The 27007-nt window shown below is 37.9% G+C and overlaps 1 protein-coding gene across 1 annotated transcript in view; it reads left to right on the plus strand.

Moving 5' to 3' along the window:
• The first annotated feature begins 607 nt into the window (after positions 1-607).
• TTC37 (tetratricopeptide repeat domain 37) overlaps positions 608-27007 on the plus strand; it is a 184335-nt gene continuing 157935 nt past the window's right edge. Inside the window, exons 1-7 of the mRNA XM_007942549.1 lie at positions 608-697; positions 11546-11689; positions 12956-13047; positions 13764-13839; positions 14393-14533; positions 17130-17228; positions 17320-17428. Coding sequence (XP_007940740.1) covers positions 608-697; positions 11546-11689; positions 12956-13047; positions 13764-13839; positions 14393-14533; positions 17130-17228; positions 17320-17428 — 751 coding nt within the window. The remainder of the gene's footprint in view (positions 698-11545; positions 11690-12955; positions 13048-13763; positions 13840-14392; positions 14534-17129; positions 17229-17319; positions 17429-27007) is intronic.

A 27007-nucleotide genomic window follows, 5' to 3' on the forward strand; every position in this document is an offset into this window, starting at 1 on the left:
AGATAATGTATATGAGACATTCGGAAATAATAAATAAGAAAAATAAATCCAGTGCTTTGAACCAATTCATTTTGGTTTAACCCGCTCCTGAGAATTCCCCTTCCCACCCAAATACACTGAGTCATAATCTACATTTTAGTGAGATCCCCAGGCGGTTCTTACATATACATCTATGAGAAACACCCGGGCATCTTGTTAAATCTAGGGTGGAAAGGCAAATTCTCAGTAGGGTCTTGCCCCAGAGTGAACTTGTTCAAAGTCTTGGTAAAATCTATAGTGTATTAGATGGTGATAAGTACTTTGAAGAAAAATAAAACATGGAAAGGCATTAAGAGAATGTTGAGTGGTTGGGGCAGAGGAGAAGGAAGTGTTGCAATTTTAAATACTTGCACAAGGAAGATTTCATTGAGAAAGTTACCTTTGAGTAAAAATCTGAAGGGGTGAGGATGTAAGCTATGTGTATATTGTGTATATTAAGGAGGAAGAGTGTTGGAGTTAGGAGGAATCACATGATTTTTTTTTTTTTTTCAGATAGTTAAGTTTATTGGAACTTTTAAGGTTAAGTAGGTATTATTGTAGATTCACTCCAGCTTTTGGTTTTGACAGGATGTCAAGCAAGGAAGTGAAGACTGCTCTAAAAAGTGCTAGAGATGCAATCAGAAACAAAGAATACAAAGAAGCTTTGAAACATTGTAAGGTAATCTATTCCCCACCCCTCTCCCTGTTGAAGTATGTTACCCATGTGCAAGCATTATCTGTCTGTAATATGTGAATCATTTCTTGTCCAAAACCAACAAAAATGCTAAGACCATTTAGTGGAACTGCAGCTTCCTATTGGCAGAATAAAGTACTACTGTCACAATTTTATCTTTCTCTGTATTGATCAAAGGCACGTACTTAAAGCCTGAATATCTCTGAAGTATCCTTTGATAGTTTGTACTATGGAACACTACTGGCCCCTAAAGTTCTCATTATGTAATGGTGTGTTGACATTCTAAATCTGTTTGGTCTGTGGATGGGAGAATCAAGTTTCTAAAGCTCCTTTTTATGTGGATGGGAATGTTCTAGTTCAAAGAAGGAAATTGATAATACAGGTAAGAGTTAAGTCCTTGGGAAGGTAAAAGAGGATGGGATCCAGAGTGTGAGTGGACAGCTTTTGACACTTCTTCCTTATTAACAGAAAGGAAGATAGGGGCAGATCTATACAGTGCCAGATGTTGTTGTTGTTAGGTGCCATTGAATTGTCTCCGACTCATAGAGAGCCTGTGCACAGCAGAATGAAACATTGTCTGGTCTTGTGCCAGCCTCACCATCCTTGCTATACCTGAGCCCATTGTTGCAGCCACTGTGTCTGTCTGTGTTGTTGAGGATCTTGACCTTCTTCATTGACCCTCCACTTTACCAAACATGATATCCTTCTCCAGGGAATGGTTCCTTCTGACAACTTCACCGAAGTAGATGAGACGAAGTCTGGCCATTCTTGCTTCCAAGGAGCATTTTGGCTGCACTTCCTCCAGGACAGATTTGTTAGTCCATTTAGCAGACCATGGTACTCTTAGCATTCTTCTTCAACACCAAAACTCAAAAGCATCAACTCTTCTTCGATCTTCCTTATTCATTGTCTAGCTCCCACATGCACAAGAGGTGATTGAAAATACCATGGCTTGGTTAGGCACACCTTAGTCTTCAAGGAGACACTTTTGCTTTTCATCACTTGCAAGAAGTCTTTAGCAGCAAATTTGCCCAATGCAATATGTCATCTAATGTCTTGACTGCTGCTTCCATTGGTGTTGATTGTAGAACCAAGTAGTATGAAATCCTTGACACTTCAATCTTTACTCCATCTACCCTGAAGCCATTTGTGATGATTTTTGTTTTCTTTATATTGAGGTGTAATCCATACTGCAGACTGTAGTCTTTAATCTTCATCAGTAAGTGCTTCAAGTCATCCTCACTTTCAGCAAGCAAAGCATCTGTGTATCTCAGGTTGTTAATGAGTCTTCTTGCAATCCTGATGCCATGTTCTTCTTCATATAATCCAGCTTCTCAGATTATTTGCTCAGCATACAAGTAGAATAAGTATGGTGAAAGGACACAACCTTGATGTACTCACTTCTTGATTTTGAGCCATGCAGTATCTCCTTGTTCTCTTTGAATGACAACCTCTTGTTCTATGTACAAGTTCCTCATGAGTACAGTCAAGTGTTCTAGAATTCCCGTTCTTCTTAATGTTACCCTCAATTTGTTAAGATCTACACAATTAAATGGTTTTGCATAGTCAATAAAACATAAGGAAACATCTTTCTGGTATTCTTTGCTTTTAGCTGACGTCCATCTGACGTCAGCAATGATATCCTTTGTTCCATGTCCTCTTCTGAATCTAGCTTGCATTTCTGGAAGCTCTCTGTCAATATACTGCTCCAGCCATTCTTGAATTATCTTCAGTGAGCTCTGGTAGCATAGTACCTAAGGCACTTGACTGCTAACCAGAAAGCTGGAGGTTCAAACCCACCAGCCACTCCTTGGGAGGAAGGTTGGGCAATCTACTTCCATAGTGATATTGCCTTGGGGTCGCTATGAGTTGGGTCTGACTCCATGGCACATAAAAACAACAACAACACGATTTTACTTGCATGTGATATCAATGATATTGTTCAATAATTTCCACATTTTGTGGGATCACCTTACTTTGGAACAGATATGGACCTCTTACAATCAGTTGGCCAGGTAGCTGTTTTCCAAATCTCTTGGCATAGCCGAGTGAGTTCCTTCAGCGGGGCATCTATTTGTGGAAACTTCTCAATGCCTGTTCCATCAACTCCTGGAGCCTTGTTCTTCACAAATTCCTTCAGTGCAGCTTCGACTTCTTCCTTCAGTACCATTGGTTCTTGATCACATGCCACCTCCTGAAATGGATGAAGATCAACCAGTTCTTTTTGGTACAGTGACTCTGTGTATTCCTTCCATCTTCATTTGATGCTTCCTGCATCATTCAATATTTTATCCATAGAATCTTTTAGTATTGAAACTTGAGGCTTAAATTTTTTCCTCAGTTCTTTCACCTTGAAAAATGCCAAGCATGTTCTTCCCTTTTGGTTTTCTAACTCCAGGTCTTTGCACATTTCATTATGATAATTGGCTTTGTCTGCTCGAGCTGCTCTTTGAGATCTGTTCAGCTCTTTTATCTTGTCATTTCTTCCATTTGTTTTAGCTACTTTCTGCTCAAGGGGAAGTTTCAGAGTCTCTTCTGAGATCCATTTTGGTCTTTTCTTCTTTTCTTGTATTTTTAATGACCTTTTGCTTTCTTCATGGATGATATTCTTGATGTAATCCCTCAATTCTTCTGGCTTTCAGTCATTGATGTTCAGTGCATCAAATCTATTGTTTAAGTGGTCTCTAAATTCAGAAAGGATATTATCAAGGTCATATTTTGGCTCTCATGGACTTGTTTTAATTGTCTTCAACTTCAACTTGAGCGTGCATATGAGCAGTTGATGGTCTCTTCCACAGTCAGCTCCTAGCCTTGTTTTGGCTGAAGATACTGAACTTCTCCATTGCCTCTTGCCACAGGTGTAGTCAAGCTGATTCCTGTGTATTCTATCTGGTGAATCCACGTGTTTAGTCATCGCTTATGTTGTTGAAAAAGGTATTTGCCACGAATAAGTCATTGTTCTTGCAAAATTCTATCATGAGATCTCCAGCATCATTTCTGTCACCAAGTCCATGTTTTCCAACTACTGCTAACTCTTCTTTGTTTCCATCTTTTGCAGTCTAGTAACCAGTGATAATCAACACATCTTGATTGCATGTTCCATCAATTGCAGACTGCAGAAGTTGGTAGAAATCTTCAATTTCCTCATCTTTGGCTTTGGTGGTTGGTGTGTAAATTTGAATACTAGTAGTATTAACTGGTCTTCTTGTAGGTGCATGGATGTTATCCTAACACTGACAGCGTTGTCCTTCAGGACAGATCTTGAAACAATCTTTGTGACAGTGAATGCCACACCATTCCTCTTTAATTTGTCATTGCTGGCATAGTAGATCATATGGTTGTCTGATTCAGAATGGCCAAAACCAGTCCATTTCAGCTGACTACAGGAAGCTGGGAAGATAAGATCTCTTCTTATGACTTCTATTTCCTGAGTGAAGAATAAGCTGAGAGTGGAAAAAGAGTTGTATAGGAGTCTTGAGATGCAAGAACATACGAAATAGTTGTTACTCAGAGTGGGAAAACAAACTTACTGTATTTTTACACAAATAATGTGTCATTATATAATTTTTGCTGGTTGTATAACCCCCTTACACGTTAGTTTCCTATGCATATTATATGTGTGGGTGTGTTGCATGCAAAAAATATGGCACTAGTAAAATGTGGAAGTTTGCCAGGCCCTAGTGAATGCCCAGGAGCTCTGGTAGTGTAGTGCCTAAGGCACTTGACTGCTAACCAGAAGGCTGGCGGTTCAAACCCACCAGCCACTCCTCTGAAGGAAGATGAGACAATCTACTTCCGTAGTGATACTGCCTTGGAAACCCAAGGAGGGGGTCGCTATGTGTCAGGTCCAACTTGACGGCACATAACAACAACAAGTGAATGCCCATTTATGACGGGGAAATTAGTGAGCTCAGCTCTGTAGTTTTTGCCTTTCCTGTTCAGCTTCTCAGACTTGGGGCAGGGTGATAATGGGGTCTAAGTATGGATGAGGAGAAAGATAAGCAAAGGAGTTGAGGATGTTTGCATTGCTGATGACAGTGATCATGGAGTCTAAGCTGGGGAAGGAGGGATGAGAAATGAGAAGTAGGATGGTGGATAGTAGAGCAAGGGAGTAGACTGAGTAATTGGAAATATCAGGTGAAAGAATTATTATCATGGGGTTATTAGAGTAATTAAACTGGGGACAAGAAAAGGGCAGAATAGTAGTGTGCTGGAAATCCAGATTTTGCATGGCTGATTAGTGCAGAAGCTAACTGAGAAGCCACAGTATTCAATGAGTCATTAATGTGAATGTTAGAATGATCAAAGAATTGAGTTTGAGAGGAAGGAAACAAAATCTTTCCTGAAGAAAAATTATTAGGAGGTTGGTCATTAATGTGAATGTTAGAATGATCAAAGAATTGAGTTTGAGAGGAAGGAAACAAAATCTTTCCTGAAGAAAAAAATTATTAGGAGGTTGGTAGATGGTAACAACAGTAAGAAGGATATTATTAAGTAGTAACTAAAAGGTCGAAGGTTTGAACCCTCTAGCTGTTCAGTGGGAGAAAGGTATGGGAGCCTATTTCCATAAGGATTTGTAGCCTTGGGAACTCAATGGGCCATTTTTTTTTTTTTTTTTAATAGGTAAATTACTTGAGCTTCATAGGTACTGGGATTTTTGAAGGAAGGAGGATCAGGAAAGTATAGGTGATAGCATGAAAGAGGAAAGCCTTTCCTTATTTCTTGATCTTGTCATATGTGGGATATAAAACAAATCAGCTGCAGCATGTAAGAGCTAAGTAGGAGAACATCCAAGTTTCAGTTGAAGCAGGACTTGGTGCAGTTAAAATGTTGAAACTATAGCAGGAATTTGGGAACTTGACCCAGATTGGGAGTTCCAGAGGGCACAGTAAAGGGTTTAGGAGAGTGGGAAGGGAGATATTGGGTAAGATTGGGGGAAATACACAGCAATATGAATTGGAGTGTCAGAAGGCAGGTAAAAGATTTTCTTGTGAGGTTTAGGCTTCTAGTGGTGTCTAAGCCCAGCAGGTATGTGAATCCATGATGGACTCAATCCTGATAAAGAAGAAGGCAAGCAGTTGGTTAGCCTCAGGGGGAGGGAGGCTCAGACTGTTTCCTTCGGCACTAGGTGTATCGAATATATGCACACATGAGTCTGTTTTTGTTATTACATACAGCAGTGCTACAGCAGTCTTCTTTCTCTAGGTTTTCTACAAAATTCTGAAAGGAATCCCACCAAGAAATTTATAACTTATCCTAGAAAGATCCAACTAGAAAACACAAAAGTGGAGGACTAACCAGTGGTAAATGCCTGTTTCCTTGTGTGTAGTAACCCAGGCTATTGATTGAGCTTAAATGATTTTTTTCAAATAAAGAAATGTTATTTCTATTTTTAGTGTTTTTGCCACAGTCTTGTCTGATCATCACCTTGTCTGCCTGTAAACTTTTATAAGTTGGTGTAAGCATCCCTTCAGGGAAACTTCTGATAACATGCAGACATAGTTGCTTTTTTTCCCCCCTCTGTTTTCTTAGAACCTAATACTTGGCTGTCATCACATTATTCTAATTATTTGCTTAAAAGTCTGTTTCAGATTCTGAAAACCTGCTGATCAGTAACTGACTAGCTGATTGACTATGCCCTTTATCATTTGTTCAGCAGTTATGTGCCAGCTTGTTGTTGGGAACACAGGCACAAATAAGGCTCCAGTGATTCTTCAAAACCTAACTTTGGTGGTTGTCTCACTGTTACTAGTTTTCAGTTGGCATCATTGTTGGACAGAATGGAGCTTGTGCTATAGTTGTTAGGTGCTATTGAGTCAGCTTTGATTCATAGTGACCCTATGAACACTGTCTGGTCCTGTGCCATCTTCACCGTCATTGCTGTGTTTGAGCCCCTTGTTGCAACTGTCAGCCCATCTCCCTGAGGGTTGTCTTCTTTTTGTTGACCCTTTACCAAGCATGATGTCCTTCTCCAGGGGAGGGTCCCCTCTGATAACTTGTCCAGTGTATGTGAGACGAAATCTTACCGTCTTCTCTTCTAAGGCATATTCTGGCTATACTTCTTCCAAAATAGATCTATTTATTCTTCAGGCAGTTCATGGTATATTCAGTATTCTCTGCCAGTACCATAGTTCAAAGCCGTCAATTCTTTTTCAGTCTTCCTTAGTCACTGTTCAGTTTTTGCATGTATATAAAGCAGTTGAAAATGCCATAGCTTAGGTTAAGTACCCCTTAGTCCTCAGGGTGACATCTTTACTTTTTAACATTTTAATGATGTCTCTGGCAGAAGATTTGCTCAATACATCGTTTGATTTCTTGGCTGCTGCTTCCATAGCTGTTGATTGTGGATCCATAAAATGAAATCTTTGACAACTTCAATCTTTTGTCCATTTATCATGATGTTTATTGGTCCAGTTGTGAGGATTTTTGTTTTATGTTGAGGTATAATCCATACTGAAGGCTTTAGTCTTTGCTCTTCATCGTTAAGTGCTTCAAGTCTTCTTCACTTTAAGTATGAAAGGTTGTGTCTTCTGAATAGCTCATGTTGTTAATGAGTGTTCCTCTGATCTTGATGCCATGTTCTTCATATAGTCCAGCCTCTTGGATTATTTGCTCACCATACAGATTGAATTAATATGGTAAAAGGATACAACCCTGACATACACTTTTCCTAATTATAAATAGTGCTTGTTGTTGTTGTTATGTGCCGTGGAGTCGGACCCGACTCATAGCGACCCCTCCTTGGGTTTCCGAGGCAGTATCACTATGGAAGTAGATTGCCCCATCTTCCTTCCGAGAAGTGGCTGGTGGGTTTGAACCGCCAGCCCTCTGGTTAACAGTCAAGTGCCTTAGGCACTATGCTACCAGAGCTCCCTATAAATAGTGCAGTATCCCCTTATTCTGTTTTAATGACTGCCTCTTGGTCAATGTACAGATTTCTCATGAGCACAATTTAAGTATTGTAGAATTCTCATTCTTCTCAATGTTCACCATAATTTGTTATGATCCACATAGTCAAATGCCTTTGCATAGTCAATAAGACACAGGTAAACATCTTTCTGCTATTTTCTACTTTTAGCCAAGGTTTGTTTGACAACAGCAATGATATCTCTCATTCCACATCCTCTTCTAAATCTGGCTTGAATTTCTGTTAGTTCACTATTGATGTAATGCTGCAACCACTTTTGAATTATCTTCAAAAGAATTTTGCTTGCATATGATATTAATGATATATGTTGTTCAATAATATTCACATTCTTTGAGGTCAGCTTTCTTTGGAATGGGCACAAATATGGATCTCTTCAGTTGGTTGGCCAGGTAGCTATCTTCAGATTTCTTGGCATAGATGAGTGAGTGCTTCCAGAATTGCATTTTTTGTTGAAAAATCTTAATAGGTATTCAGTCAGTTTCTGCAGCATTGTTTTTTGCCAGTGCAGCTTGGACTTCTTCCATCAATACCATCAGTTCTTGATTTTATGCTACCCCTCAAATGGTTGCATGTATCCTGTTCTTTTTGGTACAGTGACTTTGTGTATTCCGTCTATCTTCTTTTGATACTTACTGCTTCATTCAATATTATGCCCATAGAATCCCTTATATTGCATCTTGAGGCTTGAATTTTTCTTCAGTTTTTCAGCTTCTGAAATGCTGAATATGTTCTTGCCTTTGGTTTTCTAACTCCAGGTTTTTGCATATTTCATTATAATACTTTACTTTGGCTTCTTGAGCCGCTCACTGAAGTATTCTGTTCAGCTCTTCTTATTTATGTCATCATTTTTTCCATTTGCTTTAGCTACTCATTGAAGAGCAAGTTTCAGAGTCTTCTGTGACATCCGTTTTGGTGTTTTCTTTTTCTGTCTTTTTAATGAACTTTGCTTTCTTCATGTATAATGTCCTTGATGTCATCCCACAACTCGTCTAGTCTTCTGTCATTAGTGTTCAGTGAATCAAATCTGTTCTTGAGGTGGTTTCTAAATTCAGATAGGATATACGCAAAGTCATATTTTGACTCTTGTGGACTTGTTTTAATTTTCTTCAGCTTCAGCTTGTATTTGCATGTTAGCAGTTGATGGTCTATTCTACGGTTGGCCTCTGGCCTTATTCTGACTGATTATATTGAGCTTCTCCATTGTCTCTTTCCACAGATATAGTCTTAATTCCTGTATACTCCATCTGGCAAGGTCCATGTGTATAATCACTGTATTGGTTACCTGTAGTGCTCTAACAGAAAATTCCACAAGTGGGTAATTTTAACAAACAGGAGTTTATTCTCTTTCAGATTTGGAGGCTAGAAGTCCAGGTTCAGAGTGCCAGCTCTAGGGGCTGGTTGAAAGCCCCTTGACCTTGGGTTTCAGCTCTGCCTGTTGTTCCCGGCCCATTGGAGCTGGAGGCGTCTCTTCACTCAGGCAGCTGCCGACTGCTGAGGCTGACAAACCCAAGGTCGACAAGTAAAATGGCACAGTCCCAAAATTATCAAACCACATGGCAGGCCACTAATTCAAGTCCATTAAGAGTTCCAAGATCGGCAAACAACATGACAGGCTACTGAAAGACAACTGGGCTGTGTGCAGGCTTTCGGCGTGCCAAAAGCTGAAGACTATTCCCAAAGCTTCTCCTTATTTATTGGAAGCAGACCACATCCCTAAGGCCGCTACTCAGCTGCCCTAGTAGATTCCACCAAGGAGTTGATTACCAGTCTCATCATGGGGAATAATTACACCCAGCAACTCACCCACTCAAAACCAATCCCAACCAAGTTGACACATAACCTTAACTATCACAGTCACCATTTATGTTGCTGCAAAGAAGTATTTCCAGTGACTAAATTGTTGATCTTACAAAATTCTGTAATGCTGTCTTCAGTATTGTTTCTATCATCAAGGCCATATTTTCAAACTACAGATCCTTCTTTGTCTCTAACTTTCTTATTCCAATCACCAGTAATTATCAATACATCTTACTTACATGGCTGTTTAATTTCAGACTGCAGAAATTGGTAAAAATCTTCACCTTCTTCATCTTTGGCATTAATGATTGTTGCATAAATTTGAGTAATAGTCATATTAACTATCTTCCCTGTAGGCATAGAGATATTATCCTAAACCGTGAGTATTGTACTTCTTGTAATATTCTTTTTGACAATGAATGCAACACCATTGCTCTTCAATTTGTCATTCCTGACATTGTACACCATGTGATTGTCCGATTCAAAATGGCCAATAGCAGCCCATTTCAGCTCACTAATGCCTAGGTTATCCATCTACAAGTGTTCCACGTCATTTTTGACAACTTTTGATTTTTCTTGACTCATACTTCAGAAATTCTACATTGCAATTATTATTGGATGTTTGCAGCTATTTCTTGTCCTTTTGAATAATGCCACATCAGCAAATTAAGGTCCTGAAAGCTTTACTCCATTCAAATCAGTCATTAAGGCTGATTCTACTTTGAGAAGGGAACGCTTTCCCAGTTGTATTTTAAGTACCTTGCAACCTGAGGGGCTCATCTTCTGGCACTATATCAGACAATGTTCCTCTGATATTCCTAAGGTTTTCACTGGCCAGTTTTTTTTTTTTTTTTTTAGAAGTAGATCACAGGGTCTTTCTTAGTTTATCTTAGTCAGGAAGATTCACTGAATCCTGTTCACTGTAGGTCACCCTGCTGGTGTTTGAAATATAGATCTCATAGTTTCCAGCATCATGTCAACATGCGAGCCACCACAGATGAGTTACAGATGAGTGGTGGTTTGTGTTGTAGATTCGTATCAAATTGCTGAAAGTGTCCTATGGATGCACATAAACCTAATAATCTGGTTCAACTCAGATATGTTCTTATTTTCTGTAGATACATGTAAATACTTAAAGGACTAATTTAATTTTAACTACTGTTTTATTTTTCTCTGTAGAACATCTTTGTTTTCTGCTCCAGACTATTTTGTTTTATCTTAGCAAGTAGCTGTTATAACTGAAAACAATATCTCTGCATATAATTTTTATTGTAGATGACAGTTACTGCTTAAACAGTCATCACCACTGTTTATTTTGAGCATAATTGGTACAGTCACAGTGACATAGATCTTCTTTCCTTGTCTGTTATTTCTACCATAATAACATTTCCCCCATACTACACAAATCACTATTTGTGCCCAGTAAAAAAATTACTATTTGTGTAGTATGGGGAAAATATTATTACGGTAGAGAAAGATAAGGGAGTTGGGCAAGGTGAATTGATATGGAGAACAGTTTTTTGAGTTGATCAGTAGCAATGCATAGGTAACTAGGGTGATTGGGTGTCAAGAATGGATTTATAGTTTTTTTTTTTTAATATATGTATCTGGCATTCTCAAGGAGTATCCCTGGTGGCTCAGTGGTTAAGTACTTGGCTGCTAACCCTGAGGTCACCAATTGAACCTCCTAGTCTCTCCACTTGAGAAAGATGAGGCACTTCTTCCATAAAGATGTACTGTCTTGGAAACCCACAGAGCAGTTCTGTTCTGTCCTGTAGGGTCACTATGAGTCAGAATTGACTCAGTGACAATGGGTATTGGGTTTATTCTTAAGAAACAGGGGAAGGAATTTGGGAAATCATCAGAATCACTTGGGAAGCTTTAAAAATAGAGATCTTATTTTCCAGACCTCTTAGACCCACTGATCTATCTAGTTCAACTCTCTCTCTCTCTGCGTAAACTGAAAATCAGAGAGGTTAAATGGCATTCTTAAGGTCACCCGGATAGTAGTTGGTCCAGATTTCCTGACTCTTAAGTAGACTGTCTTTTTGTTGTTGCTGTATATTTTCCAAAAGTTAATAACCTACTCTTTTAATTTCTTTAATCAGACAGTTTTAAAACAAGAGAAAAATAACTACAATGCCTGGGTTTTTATTGGTGTTGCTGCAGCTGAGCTAGAACAACCTGATCAGGCCCAGGGGGCCTATAAGAAAGCTGCTGAACTAGAGCCAGACCAGTTATTAGCATGGCAGGTATGTAGAAAATAATTGTTTCTATATTATAGGAAAGAATTATTTTTCATTTATTTAAATGTAGGTAATGCCTTTAAAGTAAGCATTTAAACTTCTACCTCATATAAAAAAAAAACTTAACTTACTGATCTTTTAAACCTGAAAGTCAGTTTAAAAAATAATGGTGCCAAAATGTTGTTTGCCACTATTTATCTTCTAGCCCAATGGATAATTTCCCAATATGAGGACTTTGGAAACATGATTATATATATCATCTACTTAATTATGTGTGCACATAAAACACTTACCTAGAATATTCTTCATTATGCTTATCTTAGGAAAAAGAAATATATATTAATATGTTTTCTAAAAATAAAATAATATAAAAAAGTATTTTTGAGTGCACGTTTTCTTATTTAAGGGTCTTAATGATTTTTAATCTGTTCTCCAGCTTCTTCATATTTAGTATCTTTGATTTGTTTCATATCTCAATCACATGTCTGAAACTATGATTAATAGGTGGTGATAGGCTCTGGAGAGTATGAACCTGGTTGTCTGAGGTTCCCATGAAAGAGAAAGAGAATGAGGGTGTCTGGTGACACACTTAGAAAGTTGACTGATTTTATGATATACTGATTAGTTTTGGATATTTCATCTTGTTTTGAAAAAAATGACCACATCCACAGAATTACTGAATTTTTTTTGTTTGACCATATCATAAAAATAGTGTCATATAGTAATGTTTTAAGGAGCTCTGCTGGTGTAGTGGATAAGATATTTGGCTGCTAAACAGAAGGACAGCAGTTAAAACCCACCAGCTGCTCCGTGGAAGGAAGATGGGGCGATCTGTTTCTGTAAAGATTTACAGCCTTGGAAACCCAATGAGGGTCACCACGAGTTAGGAATTGACTGCATGGCAGTGAGTTTTTTGAATTTTGTAGTAACAGCTTAGGGGTTAAGATTATATAATAACCATTTAAAAATTTTTCATATTTTGAAACATTTCAAATAAATTTTCAAAAATAGAGAATGATATAATGAACCTCTCGAGGCCCATTATGCAGCATCAACCAAAGTCTACTTGTGGCCAATATTTTCTTATTTGTACTTTCATCTATTCCTTCCTACCCCAGGCTATTTGGAGGCAAATTGCAGACATATAATTTCATCTGTAAATTATAATCTTTTATCATAAATAATCATTATAAATGATTACTTTAGTGAAAAATACAATTTGGGAACATCATATACTTTTGGAAGAATAATCACTACTATTTCCTCTTTTAGGGATTAGCAAGTTTATATGAGAAATGTAATCACATCAGTGCTAAGGATGACTTACCTGGTATCTACCAAAAGCTCCTGGAGCTCTATGAAAGGTAATAAATGTATAGGGAAAGGCTACTTTAAAAGTATGAATTAGAATAAACTGGTTAATGCTTTTAGGAGCATTTACAAAAATACCTCTGGGGGTGTGGAGGAGTTGGGGTTGTGGAGGGAGCAGTTGACAAACAAACATAGAAGGCATGCATTATTTGCTGAAATCGTGTGTGTGTGTATGTGTGTGTGTATATATTTAATATCTTACAGTGGTTTAGGTTAAAGTTTACAGAACAAATGAAATTCCTAGTCAACACTTATACACAGATTGTTCCGTGACATTGATTGCAATCCCCACAGTGTGTCAACACTTTTCTCGTTTCTGTTTACCCAGTTTTCCTGCCCCTTCCTGCCTTCGTAACTTTGCTTTTGAACAAATGCTACCCTTTTGGTCTCCTATAGTTGATTGTTGATGAACATGTTCCTCCCAAGTGTTATTGCTCACTGTTACAGAATCTCTTGATTGCCATTGGAATAGAATCAAAACACTTAACAGTAAGAGAACTGACTGATTTGGGGTATTTGATAAGATTTGCAATCAATATAATAGAGGGAATATTTCTTAAAGTTTTTTTCTTTTTTATGAAACTCTTCCTTTATGAAATTTTATTACAGTATGAAAGAAGATATGTTCTAATTTAAAATAGTACTTGATGGTATTATTTGGATATTTCAGTGCTCTAATTACTTAGCTATTTTTTTTCCCCCTTCTAAGTGTTGACAAACAAAAGTGGTGTGATGTCTGTAAGAAACTCGTGGATCTGTATTACCAAGAAAAGAAACACGTAGAGGTTGGTTAATGATTTGCTGGGATACTAAACTTATTTAATTAAAATCATTTTTACAAGAGTGCGCTCATGTAGCTTAATGACAAAGGCAAAAAGTTTTTCGATAAATATTATTAAAATAAAGAGGTAATACAAATAATGCTTTGAAAAACTTTCAATTAGAATTCAGATTTAAGGTGTCATAACTTCTAAACCATTTTGATACTGGGCAGGGTATAAAAATAAGTAAAAGCATCATCTGTGGAACTTAATGATCCATTTGTAGTGTCTCCAGAGCTCATACTCGCTAAGTTGTTGAAGTTTGGCGATGTACTCATTATTCCTGTATGTACTCTGGTATCTCAGCTATACCAGCTATATAATATCTAAGGCTGTGAATGTGGACTTAACCCAAGCAACTCTTTTTTTTTTCTTTCTAATGGAAATAGTTGGGATTTCTATGCTTTCACTATATTTATTTGAGGAGGTAAAACTATTTTTATTAGCAGATTTTATAGTTTTTATTGGCAGTTTTAGTATTTCATATAAAAATAGCCATTTTAAATCTCCTTGATAGGTGGCCCGAACATGGCACAAATTGATAAAGACACGGCAGGAAGAGGGTGCTGACAACCAAGAGCTTCACCAACTGTGGAGGAAATTGACTCAGTTGCTGGCTGACAGTACTGAAGATCAGAATAACGAAACTCAGCAATTGGTATTGACCCGTTCCTCACAGTTTGTTTCATGAAAATCAATCATCTAATTGAGTTTAGAAAATAGAAACATAATGAAATAATAATATAGAAAAGACTGTATGGTATATCAAATTAGGTATTTTGTAACATTCAATATAAATTCATAGATGCTTTTCTTAATATAAAGTAGCTCTAGAAGTATAGTGGGAGCTCTGGTGGCATAGTGCCTAAGGCATTTGACTGCTAACCAGAAGGCTGGTGGTTCAAACCCACCAGCCACTCCTTAGAAGGAAGATTGGGCAATCTACTTCTATAGAGATACCACCTTGGAAACCAAAAGAGGAGTTGCTATGAGTTGAATCTACTCGACCACAGTTGAATTTAGTTTTTTAGTTTTTGGTAGCACAATGCGTAAGGCATCTGACTGCTAACCAGAAAGCTGGTGGTTCAGGCACTCCAAGGAAGCAAGACTGGGCAATCTCGACCCCCTTGGAAACCCAACGGGGTCGCTGTGAGTCAGAATGGACTCGATGGCAGTGGGTTTGGTTTTGGTTTTTTGGTTTGTTCATAAAATCAGAATATTGGCCTACAATCTCACACTAAGTCTGGAAGGAGTGGAATTGGTCACTGCCTTTTATTCATAGGAATTCACAATGAGTCAGCAACTTAATTATTGTAAAAAAGAAACTGAAAATTGGCTTTCAGAAAAGTATTATTTTTATAAAGCTATACCTCATAAAGATATGTTTCTTTATATTTATAAACTAAATTACTTTAAGGTTTAACAATTCCACTAGAGTATTTTATTTAGAGTATTTATATTTACTATTTTGTATTTATCTAAAAATACTGCTTTTTAGTATGCAGATTTTTAGGTAATTGAAAGGAACTTTTAAAAGACCGAAAACATTGGTTTCAAGCTGTAGTTGGAAAATAATCTACAATATTCTTTTTTATCTTTTACTGGTAACTTTAAAAGTAATCTTAATTTCTTATTATGTAAATATCCACGCAGTGTATATTGCTAAACTGAATTGAGTTTTTAAACCTGAACAATTACAGTCACTATATAGGTAGAATACAAATTTCATTTCTTTGTTTGTTCATTTTTTGTCACTTATTAATGTGTTCTTTCACTTTGAAAATATTTATTGTGAGGCAGTTTGTTAAGTGGTAGATATAAAAATGTGAGCATAAGATGTATACTTGTTTGTGTGATGATGGTAGTTTATTTGTTTGTAGATTCAGTTGTGAAAAAAAATTGTGCACTGGAGTATGTACTGAAAAATTGGGTAACTTATCAACTTCTTTGTGGTAATTAAATTTGTGTGTTAACTTGGCTGGGCCTGGTTGAGTGCGTGGGCACCTGGTGGTAGTTATTTCCCATGATGAGACAGGCAATCAACTTCATGGGATCTACCATAAGCAGCTGAGTAGCTAGCTGCCTTTGGGATGTGGTCTGCTTCCTGTATATAAGGAGAAGCTCTGAGAATGGTCTCTAGCATATGGTATGCTTGGACCCTGCATGTAGCTGTGTCATAGTTCAGCAGCCTACCATGCTCTGCTGACCTTTGGACTTACAGTGGACTTGAATTAATGGCCTGCTGTTTGGTTTGATAACATCGGGACTGTGCCATTTTATTTGTCCACCTTGGGCTTGTTAGCCTCAGCAGCCAGTGACTGCCTAAGTGAAGAGATGCTTCTAGCTTCAGTGGGCCAGGAGCCAGAGGCAGAGCTGAAGCCCAAGGTCGAGGGGCTTTCACACAGCCCCTAGAGGCTGGCATTTTGAACTCAGACTTGAAGCCTCCAAACTATAAGAGAATAAACTCCTGTTTGTTCAAACATCCCATTTGTGGTATATTCTTGTCAGAATGGCACTAGGTAACCAGAACACTCTCTTTTATCATATTTTGATAATATGGCTTCATTGTTTTCCTTGAAGTAGTATAAATCACCAAAATATAAAACCATACCAAAATAAGTAAAAAAATATATATATTAATAATAAATAAATTGGATTGTCTATAGTGTTCTCCTCCATGAAAGGTAATTGATTATACTTACAATTTAAGAATTGATTTTCTGTTAACAAATGAGGAACAAAGATTCTTTGGGTGTTTGTTTTCACTTTGAATGGTAATGATAACTGCCTTCTTTAAATATGTTCTAAAAAATATGTATCATTTTTTTTCCATTTGGATTAATTTCATTACTTTTTTTTTTTTTTAAACATCTTATGCTAGACTTTTTAAGTTAGGCTGCTTCTTTTGTAAAATTATTAACTTCAGAGCAGTAAAGTTGACATTGGTTTATAAGATTATAATCTTTCTGATTGACTGCTTTGGAGGGGACAGCAAGCACTTGGAGAATGTCTTGTTAAATTAATGTTGCTCATTTATAGTTATCACACTTATTAATTCAGAGTAGTCTGCTGGCCAAAGTTCCCAAACTTACATATACATTTTTTTTTCTCATTGAAATTGTCAGGGTCAGGCAATGAAATAAATACATTTGCAAATAGATAAGTATGTAATTTGTACAAGGGAGTCTTATATATTCTATTTATTACATGTGTTATTTTAAGTGTGCTGCAGGTAGCTTTTTTGATTGTTTCAGCTTTTAACAGCTTTTGAGAATGCATTGGGCTTATCAGATAAAATTCCTAGTGAAGACCACCAAGTGCTTTACAGACAATTCATTCAGTGTCTAATCAAGGTAAGTTAATTTTTAAAATCTCTAATGTGAAAATGTTTGCAAATACATTTTACTAGTACTGACCTTAATTTATTACTTTTATATTTTCAAGTTTCCTCATGAGATTTTTAGGTTAAAGAAGGCCTGTGAAGGAATGATAAACATCTATACCACTGAACAGTATCCGTTAGAAGTGCTTTGTTTGCATTTCATTGAATCAGGTAATTTCTTCTTTATTATATTATTGTGTCCTAGTGGTGTGTGAGAGTGGTATTTCTATCAGTGAAACAAACAAACAAACAAAAAAACACATTTTAGTGCCTACCATGTATAAAGTATTGTTCTATTATCTCTGTATAAAGAATACATATAGTTTTTATCAACGTGAAAAGGCTGATAAGTATGGGTAACTACAGTGATGCAGAAGAATTATGAGTTACTGAGTTCAGTGATCTTTTTGAAGGTGGGAATTGAAATGGGTTTTGAATTTTCATAGAGATTACATAATCAGGAAGTGGTGAAAGTTACTCTGTATAGCATGAACAGAGGTGTGGAGCTCAGTGGCTACAATGTGTTTTTTAGAAATAGTAAAATAGCTTTATTTGTGATGGTGGAAGGGAATAACTAAGATCTATTTTGGTTAAATATTTATTAAATCAAAATAGACAATCTTCATTTTGACAAGAACAAACAACATTTTAGAGCTCTGGTGGTATAGTGCCTAAGGCATTTGACTGCTAACCAGAAGGCTGATGGTTCAAACCCATCAGCCACTCCTTGGAAGGAAAGTTAGGCAATCTACTTTTATAGTGATACTGCCTCAGAAACCCAAGGAGGGGTTGCTATGAGTTGGATCTGACTCGGCGGCAGTGAGTTTTTTGTTTATATTACATAGGGCTATGAATGTTGTGAAAAGGATTTGGGGAAAGATTAGCTTCTCAGCATATTAATATTATGTCATAGTGTCATAAGTACTTTGTTACAGATAGTATACTATTATAAAGTAATGAAGTTTGTGAATGGTCTTTTTAAATGAAGTGGAGCAGATTGAAATTAGAGAGTGGGTCTCTGACTGTACTTCATACTCTTGCTTATTCATGTACTTTTCTTTTGGGAAAGAGAGAATTGATGACATCTAGTTTCCTGGGGAGGTGCTCTTGTGGCGTAGTGCCTAAGGCATTTGAGTACTAACCAGAAGGTTGTACTTTAAACCAACCAGCTGCTCCATGGAAGGAAGACTGGGCAATCTACTTCCATAAAGATTTACCACCTCGGAACCCCAAAGGGGGTTGCTAGGAATTGGAATCAATTCCATGTTAGTGAGTTTGGTTTTGGTTTGTTTAGTTTGCTGGGAGTTGGCAAAACTTGTAACTGAGGATATCTTGTGCCCAAAAGTGGTAATCAGTCACTTTATAGGAAGTTGGTTATAATGGTTTTTCATCACCGGTCTCTATCCTTTTTGTCAGTGTCTGTGCTTAATAAGTTGTTTTAATAGATTGTTTTTATCTATGCTTATGTTCAGCTGAAGTGAGAAAGGGCACAGAAGTCAGTCACTGAAATAGAAATAACAGTATTGGCACCAATGGTGTAGTGATTGTGAATTATTGCCCCACTTTACTAATCCATTTACTTATTTATTTTACTTTGTTGCTAAATGAGCATTTACATGGGAATGACCGTATGTGGATGACTGTCATATGTGTTCCGGTAGAAAAATGTGGAAGGTTTCTGGTAGAGATAAATGTGAGGGAAATTGCTGGTAGACAAGGTTCATTGTAACTAAGTATCCTGGTGCTCCCCACTTTAATTTTCCCTGTAAATCCTACTTGGACTTTTTGTACCTTTTCCTCCCACTGATATCTTTTATCAAAAAAACAAAAAACGAAACAAAACAAAACTGCTGTTACCTTCAGTTCTTGATTTTTTTGATGAGAAGGGAGTAAATCTCTTCTTTCTTACTTTATGTGGGTCAAACATAGACTGGTGAGAGCATTTTTCACTAGCAGGAGAGAAGAAAACATAAGTGTTGTAGGGAGTTATTTATGAAGTCTTATACTAATGTGATGTTCTGTATAGAATGTACAGAGGAGAGACTAGAATGAGTAGACTAAGTGATAGTAGGAATTAATAAATCTGAGTTATGGAAGTAGTGATAAAAAGTAACAGATGAATGCAAAATATGCAAGGGGTTCCTTATAGAAATAAGAAGGGAGGGAGGGAGGAAACCAAGAAAACCAAACCCACTGCGGTGGAGTCGGATCTGACTCATAGCAACCCCTCCTTGGGTTTCTGAGGTGGTATCACTATGGAACTAGTTTGCCCAACTTTCCTTCCGTGGAGTGGCTGGTGAGTTTGAACTACTAGCCTTCTGGTTAGCAGTCACATGCCTTAGGCACTACGCCACCAGAGCTCCTGGAGGGAGGATGGGAGAAATCAGTTTTAACTTTGAGCTTTCCTGAAAGGTTAGCATAATGTGAATTGATGGTTTGTATGAAAGGAAAGGTTTTCAGAGGAAACATTAATGGGAAAATTCCCCTCAGTAGTTTGCAAATGAGATATCAATACTAAGATTAAGCGCATGTTCTGAAGTCATTTGCATGTAGGTGGAAGAGAAGTGGACTGGATGACTTCAGAGATGGTTAAAAGACAAAAAGCTGAACACTCCCCTGGGCAGCACTGGCTGGCTTTAAGGGAAAAGACAGAAAAAGGGCAGGCCTGTGAAAGACAGTGAAGTGGAGAGGTCAGAGAGAAAGCTAGAGAATCCTGATGAGAAGTAACACAAAAGTCAAGGATTTCAGGAGGGAGATTATTATGGTCCATCTGACAGTTTGAGCAGACTGAGAATCTTAATTTTATTGTTAAGAAGCCTTTGTAAGACTTTCCTTTCTAATCAAAGCAATTGAATTGGAACTTAGATTACAATAATTTGGAAGTGGTAGGAAGAAGTTGTTAGCAGATAGAAAAGGAGAAACATGCCAGGGACTTGACTGACTGACTGCATTTAAGGGATGATAGGGAGCTCTGGTAGCGTAGTGGCTAAGGCACTTGACTGCTAACCAGAAGGCTGGCGGTTCAAACCCACCAGCCACTCCTCGGAAGGAAGATGGGGCAATCTACTTCCGTAGTGATATTGCTTCGGAAACCCAAGGAGGGGTCGCTATGACTTGGGTCTGACTCGCCGGCACATAACAACAAAGGAGGAGGAAATGAAGCATTCGTGGGTATAGAAGATTAGGGAAGGATAGTATTCTTCTAGCAGGAAGGTTTAGGGCTTAGCAAGAATAGGGCTGTTGTTAGGTGCAGTGAATAGGGTTAGTTAACATTAATTGTGTTTCATTGAGGTCAAGGAAAATGAGAAGAGGTATGTAAAGAGGCTTCTAGCACAAGGAGCATGTTTGTGAATTTTGTTGTTGTTGTTCCTTGATAGGAAGTTTAGTTTGGTTTAGTTAAATTGCCCAGTTTCCTCATATTTTAATTGTGAGTCCCTGTGTCCAAAGACCAGTAGGGTTATTTTCTTTAGTATATAGTCTCTGGTGGCCATCTGTGCACTTCTTTTTGTCCTGTTCTGTTATTGAAAGACTGATGGCTGATACTTTTATCTCTGTACTCTTGTTCATCTATTAATGGTCTGTATCATTCCCTCATTCTTGGGCTGCTCATATACTATATGGCACAGGAGGCAGGGATGCATTGAAATTTCTTTCTGAGGACTGACTGACTGCTTTCTGAATGAGCATTTATATATCTATAATGTGGATTTGTTTATTAAATCTGCCCCTTATATTACAAAAAGCCTTTAAAATAATACACGTAATAGGATCAAGAAGAGTTTGCACAGTTTTGCATTTAAATTCAGTAGTTGACAAAGTGCTGTAGTAGTAAAGAGATAGCTAAGAGATGGTGTTAGTTGTTTGAAGTGTGCTGGTTTAAGTGAAAAAAAATCGTTCTCAAGGAGTACTTGGGAGTGGGCATTTTGCAGAATTTAAGGATAGGAGAGCTATGACATGGCAAAGGGGAGGGTGTAGGTGGTTAGTTGCAAGTTTTTTCTCTTGACAATAGTAAGTTGCAAGAATTTGTAGAATGGAGGGCTTTAGGTTTAGTGTATTTAACTAAGATACAGCTTTATTTTGGGGTAGTGGTGGAAGTTTAATAATTAATGTGGGATACTGAAAAGTTACACGTCCAGATTTTTTTTTCTTTCTTTTTATTGTTCCTATAAACCAAACTTTCTGTAAATAAGAACTTCTGAAAATCTTTAAGGTTTCTAAATGCTGACCCTCCCTGCCTGAGAGTACTTTAATATCTGCAGAATTTGCTACTTCAAAGCAGCTAATCACTGACTTCATTTCCATTGAGGACAAATCTATTTCGTTCTCTTTAGTCCTGTTTTGCTTGTTGAGACCTGAAGATTCATTTTCAAAATGACTCAGTTTGTAAAGCTCCATATAACAAATAGTGAATAGCTTTAACAGTTGTCATCTGATGAAATATCATTTCATGCTAAATGAGCTTTTTGATTTATTTTCTTTTGCTTTTGCTGAAATGCGGGAGGATAAGAAAGCTAGGTTCTTAAAATCCAAGCAGAGAACTTCTTTAAGGTTTTGTGTTCTAGAAATCATAGCAGGTGAAAATAAATAAATGCGGTCAAATTGTACATGCTATTCCCTCTCCTCCCCCAACCTGGGTTTATTTAAGAGAAAAATTCTATAGTATTGATCAGCTTCTATGGATTGTCAGAAATGAATTAGTTTTACATTAAAAAAACATCTCACTTATTTGGTGCTGAACTATAGGAAATGGAGTTCCATAATTTAGCATCTACTCTGGACTTTCTAAAGCACCTTTACCTTTGCCATTTTAGTATTCATCAGCCCCCAAGTCTAGCTTGCCTTTTTATTTTATTTTTTATTCTTGTTGAGAATATGCACAGCAGAACAGCACACCAATTCAACATGTGCAATTCAGTGATGTTGATTACATTCTTCAAGTTTTGCACCCATTTTCACCCTCCTTTTCTGAATTGTTCTTCTCCCATTAAACAAACTCACTGCTCCCTGAGTTCCTTGTGTAATCTTTTGAGTTGGTGTTGTCTGTTTGATCCCATAATAGATAGTTCTTAAAAGAGCACAGTGCTCAAGGCACACATTCTTTACTAGTTAAGCTACATTATTGCTTGGTTTTAAAGAAGACGTAGGAGATATACTTGGTTTAAAGATTAAAGATTATCTCAGGGCAATAGTTTTGGGGGTTCGTCCAGCCTATATGACTCCAGAAAGTCTGCATTGCATGAGAATATAAAAATCTGTTCTACATTTTCCCCGTTTTAATCAAGATTCCTCTACAGAATCTTTGCTCAAAATGTTCAATAATGGTATCTGGACATCATTCACTTCCTCTAGTTTTGTGGCAAAAGAAGCATTTGTTCGTGGAGGCAATTAGCCACATATCCCATGCCCTTCTCCTGTTCCTGACTTTCTTTTTTACTCTGTTTACTCCAAGTGAATAGCAATTAGTTATTTTAATTTGTATGGCTGCTTGCAAGCTTTTAAGACCCAGGCATTACACAACAGACTAGGAGGTAGCACAGAATCACTAAACCTGGTATTAGGCCAGTTAACTGGGATATGCTATGAAACCATGACCCTAAATCTCCAAAACAAGAAACGACATCACATGAGATGCCTCAGCCTAAGCAGGTGCTCTTTTTAGTTGTAAACCAGTGAGAGTCACAACTCAATGGGACTGCCTTTTTTTCCAGGTTTCATAAGTTTTCTGCCTTTGACGGGGTACAGTGACCACTTTTCTGTTGCTCTCTATTTTGTGGAAGATGTTTGAGCTTTCCTTCTCTGACAGGTTTCCACCTTACACAGGTTCCCGCTTCCTCAGGTTTTACTTTATCTGTATGATACAGCTTTTGGCAATTCAACTTTTTACAGGTGTACAACTTATTGGCAGCAATTATATTAGTGAACCCTACCCTTAATCAATGCTATTTGTCCATCATAAAGTGAAATTCAGTGCTCCATAAGCAGTGTGGTAGTTCAATTTGTGTGTCACCTTGACTGGGCCTGGTTGAGTGGCTGGGCAGCTGGATGTAGTATTCACCATGATAAGACTGGTAATCAACTCCATGGTGGAATCTATTGTGAGAAGCTGAGTAGCTACCCTAGGGATGTGGTCTGCTTCCTGTATATAAGCAGAAACCTTGGGGAATGGTCTCGAGCTTACGGCATGCTTGGACCCTGCATGTAGCCATGTTGTTGTTCAGTAGCCTGCCATGCTCTGCCAACCTGGTAACTTATAATGTACTTGAATTAATAGCCTGCTATGTGGTTTGGTAACATCGGAACTGTGCCTTTTTACTTGTCAACCTGGGGCTTGGCAGCCTCAGCAGCCAGCATCTTTCTGAGTGAAGAAATGCCTTTAGCGCCAGTGGGCCGGGAGATAGAGGCAGAGCTGAAGCCCAAGGCTAAGGGGCTTACACCCAGCCCCTAGAGGCTGGCACTTTAAACTCAGACTTAAAGCCTCCAAACTATAAGAATAAACTCCTGTTTGTTAATGCCATCCCATTTGTGGAATATGCTTGTCAGAGCAGTACTAGTTAACCAGAACAAGCAGTAATCCCTTCTTCTCTCCTCCCTCCTATCCCTGGTAAGTACTAATATATTTTGGTCTCTATACATTTGCCTGTCCTTGTCTTTTTATATAAATGGGGTCATAACAATATTTGTCCTTGTATGATTGACTTATTCCACTCAGGATATGTCTTCAAGCTTCATCTATATATTAAGACTTCTTTTCTCTTTCTGGATGATTAGTATTCCATTGTATGTTTGTTCCACATTTTGTCAATCTATTCATCTGTTAATGGGCATTTAGGTTGTTTCCACCTTTTGGCTGTTGTGAATAATGTTGCAGTGAACACTGGTGTACAGATGTCTGTTTGCATTGCTGCTTTCAAGTCCCTTGGGTATATTTGTAGCTGGATCATATGGTAATTCTATTTTTATTTCTTTGAGGTATAGCAACACCATTTTCCACAGTGGCTGTACCATTCTGCATTCCCACCAGCAATGATTAAGTGTTCCATTTTTCCCATGTCCTTGTCAACATGTTATTTTTTCTTTCTTTTTATTAATTTTGTTGTTGTTGTAATGTGCCATCGAGTCAAACCTGACTTATAGCGACCCCTCCTTGGGTTTCTGAGGTAGTATCACTACGGACGTAGATTGCCCCATCTTTCTACTGAGGAGTGGCTGGTAGGTTTGAACCGCCAGCCTTCTGGTTAGCACTCAAGTGCCTTAGGCACTATGCTACCAGAGCTCTCTTTTTTAATCTTAGCCATCCTAATTGGAGTGAACTTGTATCTCATAGTAGTGATACTACCTCGGAAACCCAACGAGGGGTCACCATGAGTTGGGACCGACTCGACGGCAGTGAGTTGAGTTACTGACTCTGTCCCAGGGGGCACTATGAGTCAAGAATCAACTCAGTGGCCGTGGGTTTGGTTTTGGTATTTCATTGTGGTTTTGATTTAATCTCTTTGATGGCTAATGACATTGAGCATCTTTTCATATATTTGGTGACCATTTGGATGTCCTCTTTGGTAAAATGTCTATTCAGATCCTTTGCCCATTTTTTTGATTAGGTTAATTGTCTTTTTGTTATTAAGTTTTCAAAGTTGCATATGTATTTTGGTTATTAATTTCTTATTAGTTTCCTTAGCTTGTCTTTATGACAGATAAAAATAATGTTGTCAAATGGTTTAAAGGCTGCTAAGTCTGGAATCATGTTGTTGTTGTTGTTATATGCTGTCAAGTCGGACCCGACTCATAGCAACCCCTCCTTGGGTTTCCGAGGTGGTATCACTACGGAAGTAAATTGCCCAACCTCTCTTCCAAGGAGTGGCTGGTGGGTTTGAACCACTAGCCTTCTGGTTAGCAGTCAAGTGCCTTAGGCATTACAGTGCCAGAGCTCCTGAATCTGGAATCATATATTTGTTTAAATGTTAAAAAGAGCAGATAAGGAGTTCTGATAAGATGGCAGAATAGGCAGAAAGACTGCACAGACCTTCAACAAAGAAAAGGGGTACCAATTAACACAGATACAGAAGATAATCCTGGATCCCTGAGCCTTGAAGGGAAGGATATAGAAGTGGACTAAACTCCAACTAGCAGAAGAATTTGCATGAAAACACCAAAAAAGGAGACATATAGAGCTGTGGTCTGGCAACAATCCTGATGGCACAGACAGCTTGGATATTGCTGAGTGGTGGTAGGACCTAAGAATTAACCTAAAAATCAGCCCTGGTAGCCAGGAACTGTATGGAGGACTGCTCTGGTGGCTGGGGAACTAAAGGGGAAGAAGCTCAGAGGAAGGTAGGCTGAGCTGTGGACATTTCTCTGTCTGGAGGGCAAAGCCGTTTTGAATGTTTACAAGTGGCTTGACCATTTTGGATATTTAAATCAACAGTGTTCTCCCAGATTCTAGGGACTTAAGAACAGGCCGCACTTGCCAGTAATCCCAAGGACATTCCGGTCCTGCATGACTGGAAAGGTGCGACATTCCCCTTGTTACTCTTATAAATCACACCTTCTTGATGAATGGAGGTGCGGTCATCCCTCACTCCCACCCACTTTCTGGGCCAGCAGAAATTCCATCCCAGTCTGTGTGCTCGGATGGAGCCTGGGTGCCCTGCTGCACCCTTCCCCAATTTTTTTTTTTTTCTTTTTTCTGTTTTTTGTTTGTTTTTGTCTGTTTTAACACTACTATTATTATTATTACTTTTGTCCTTTTTACTATTATTCTTTATTCTTCCCCTCCCAGGTTCTAGTTTCCAGCTTTTTTTCTTTTCCCTGTTCCTGGCTGCAATATATATATATATTTTTCTTTCTTGTGGTTAACCCTGTTCCTTGTTTTTCTTTTTGCGTTTTTCCCATTTTTTTCTTCATTATTCTCCTTTTTTTCTCTTACTGCCTTCTCCCCAGATATTGCAGGCTTTTTTGTTTTTGTTTTTCTTCTTTTTCCCTTTTTTCTTATTTTAGTTACTGTTCCAGTGTTATTACACGTTGTATTTTTTGTCCACTTGCTTTTACTTTTTGATGGTTATTCAATTGTTATTTTTGTCCAACTGAGTGGAAGACAGCAACAGTCCCCATATGACACAACTACATCTACACCTCCTGCAGCTTCACTTACTGAGTGAGAGCCACCACTTCCTTCTCCACCAATGGGCCAATGATAAGCAACCACCAAGAAGAGCCTGACTCACCCCAGGCTGCTCTTCACAAACAGTTAACAGAGATCTAAATACAAAAATGCCATGATGTCTCGGAGACAACAGACCATCACAGTCCACACAAAGAAGTAAGCTAAAGTGGTAGAAACAAGGGAAGAGGATACAGACCCAGAACACATCCCTGAGGAAGAAGCAGCATTGGAATTCCCCGATAAGGAACTCAAAACAATTATATTTAGGTATCTTCAAAGAATTGAGAGACAGACCAAGGAAAACACAGACAAAACCCTAGAACAAGTTCAGAAGACAATACAAGAACAAAATGACAAAATAAATGAAAAATTATAAATGATTCTAAATCTACAGATAGAAATCCAGATTAATACTAAATTGTCAGAAATAGATAACACATTGAAAGGGCAAAGGGGTAGAATGGAATCAATGGAAGACAGAATTAATGAGATTGAAGAAAAATACCTGAATTTTTCTTTGGAAAGGGATCAATCAGAAAATAAATAAATAAAGTCTAAGGTTCATGTGGGATACCATCAAAAGGAATAAC

Source organism: Orycteropus afer, unplaced genomic scaffold (genome assembly GCF_000298275.1).
Source record: "Orycteropus afer afer isolate SDZICR_OR568_19922 unplaced genomic scaffold, OryAfe1.0 scaffold00093, whole genome shotgun sequence".
NCBI lineage: Eukaryota > Metazoa > Chordata > Mammalia > Tubulidentata > Orycteropodidae > Orycteropus > Orycteropus afer.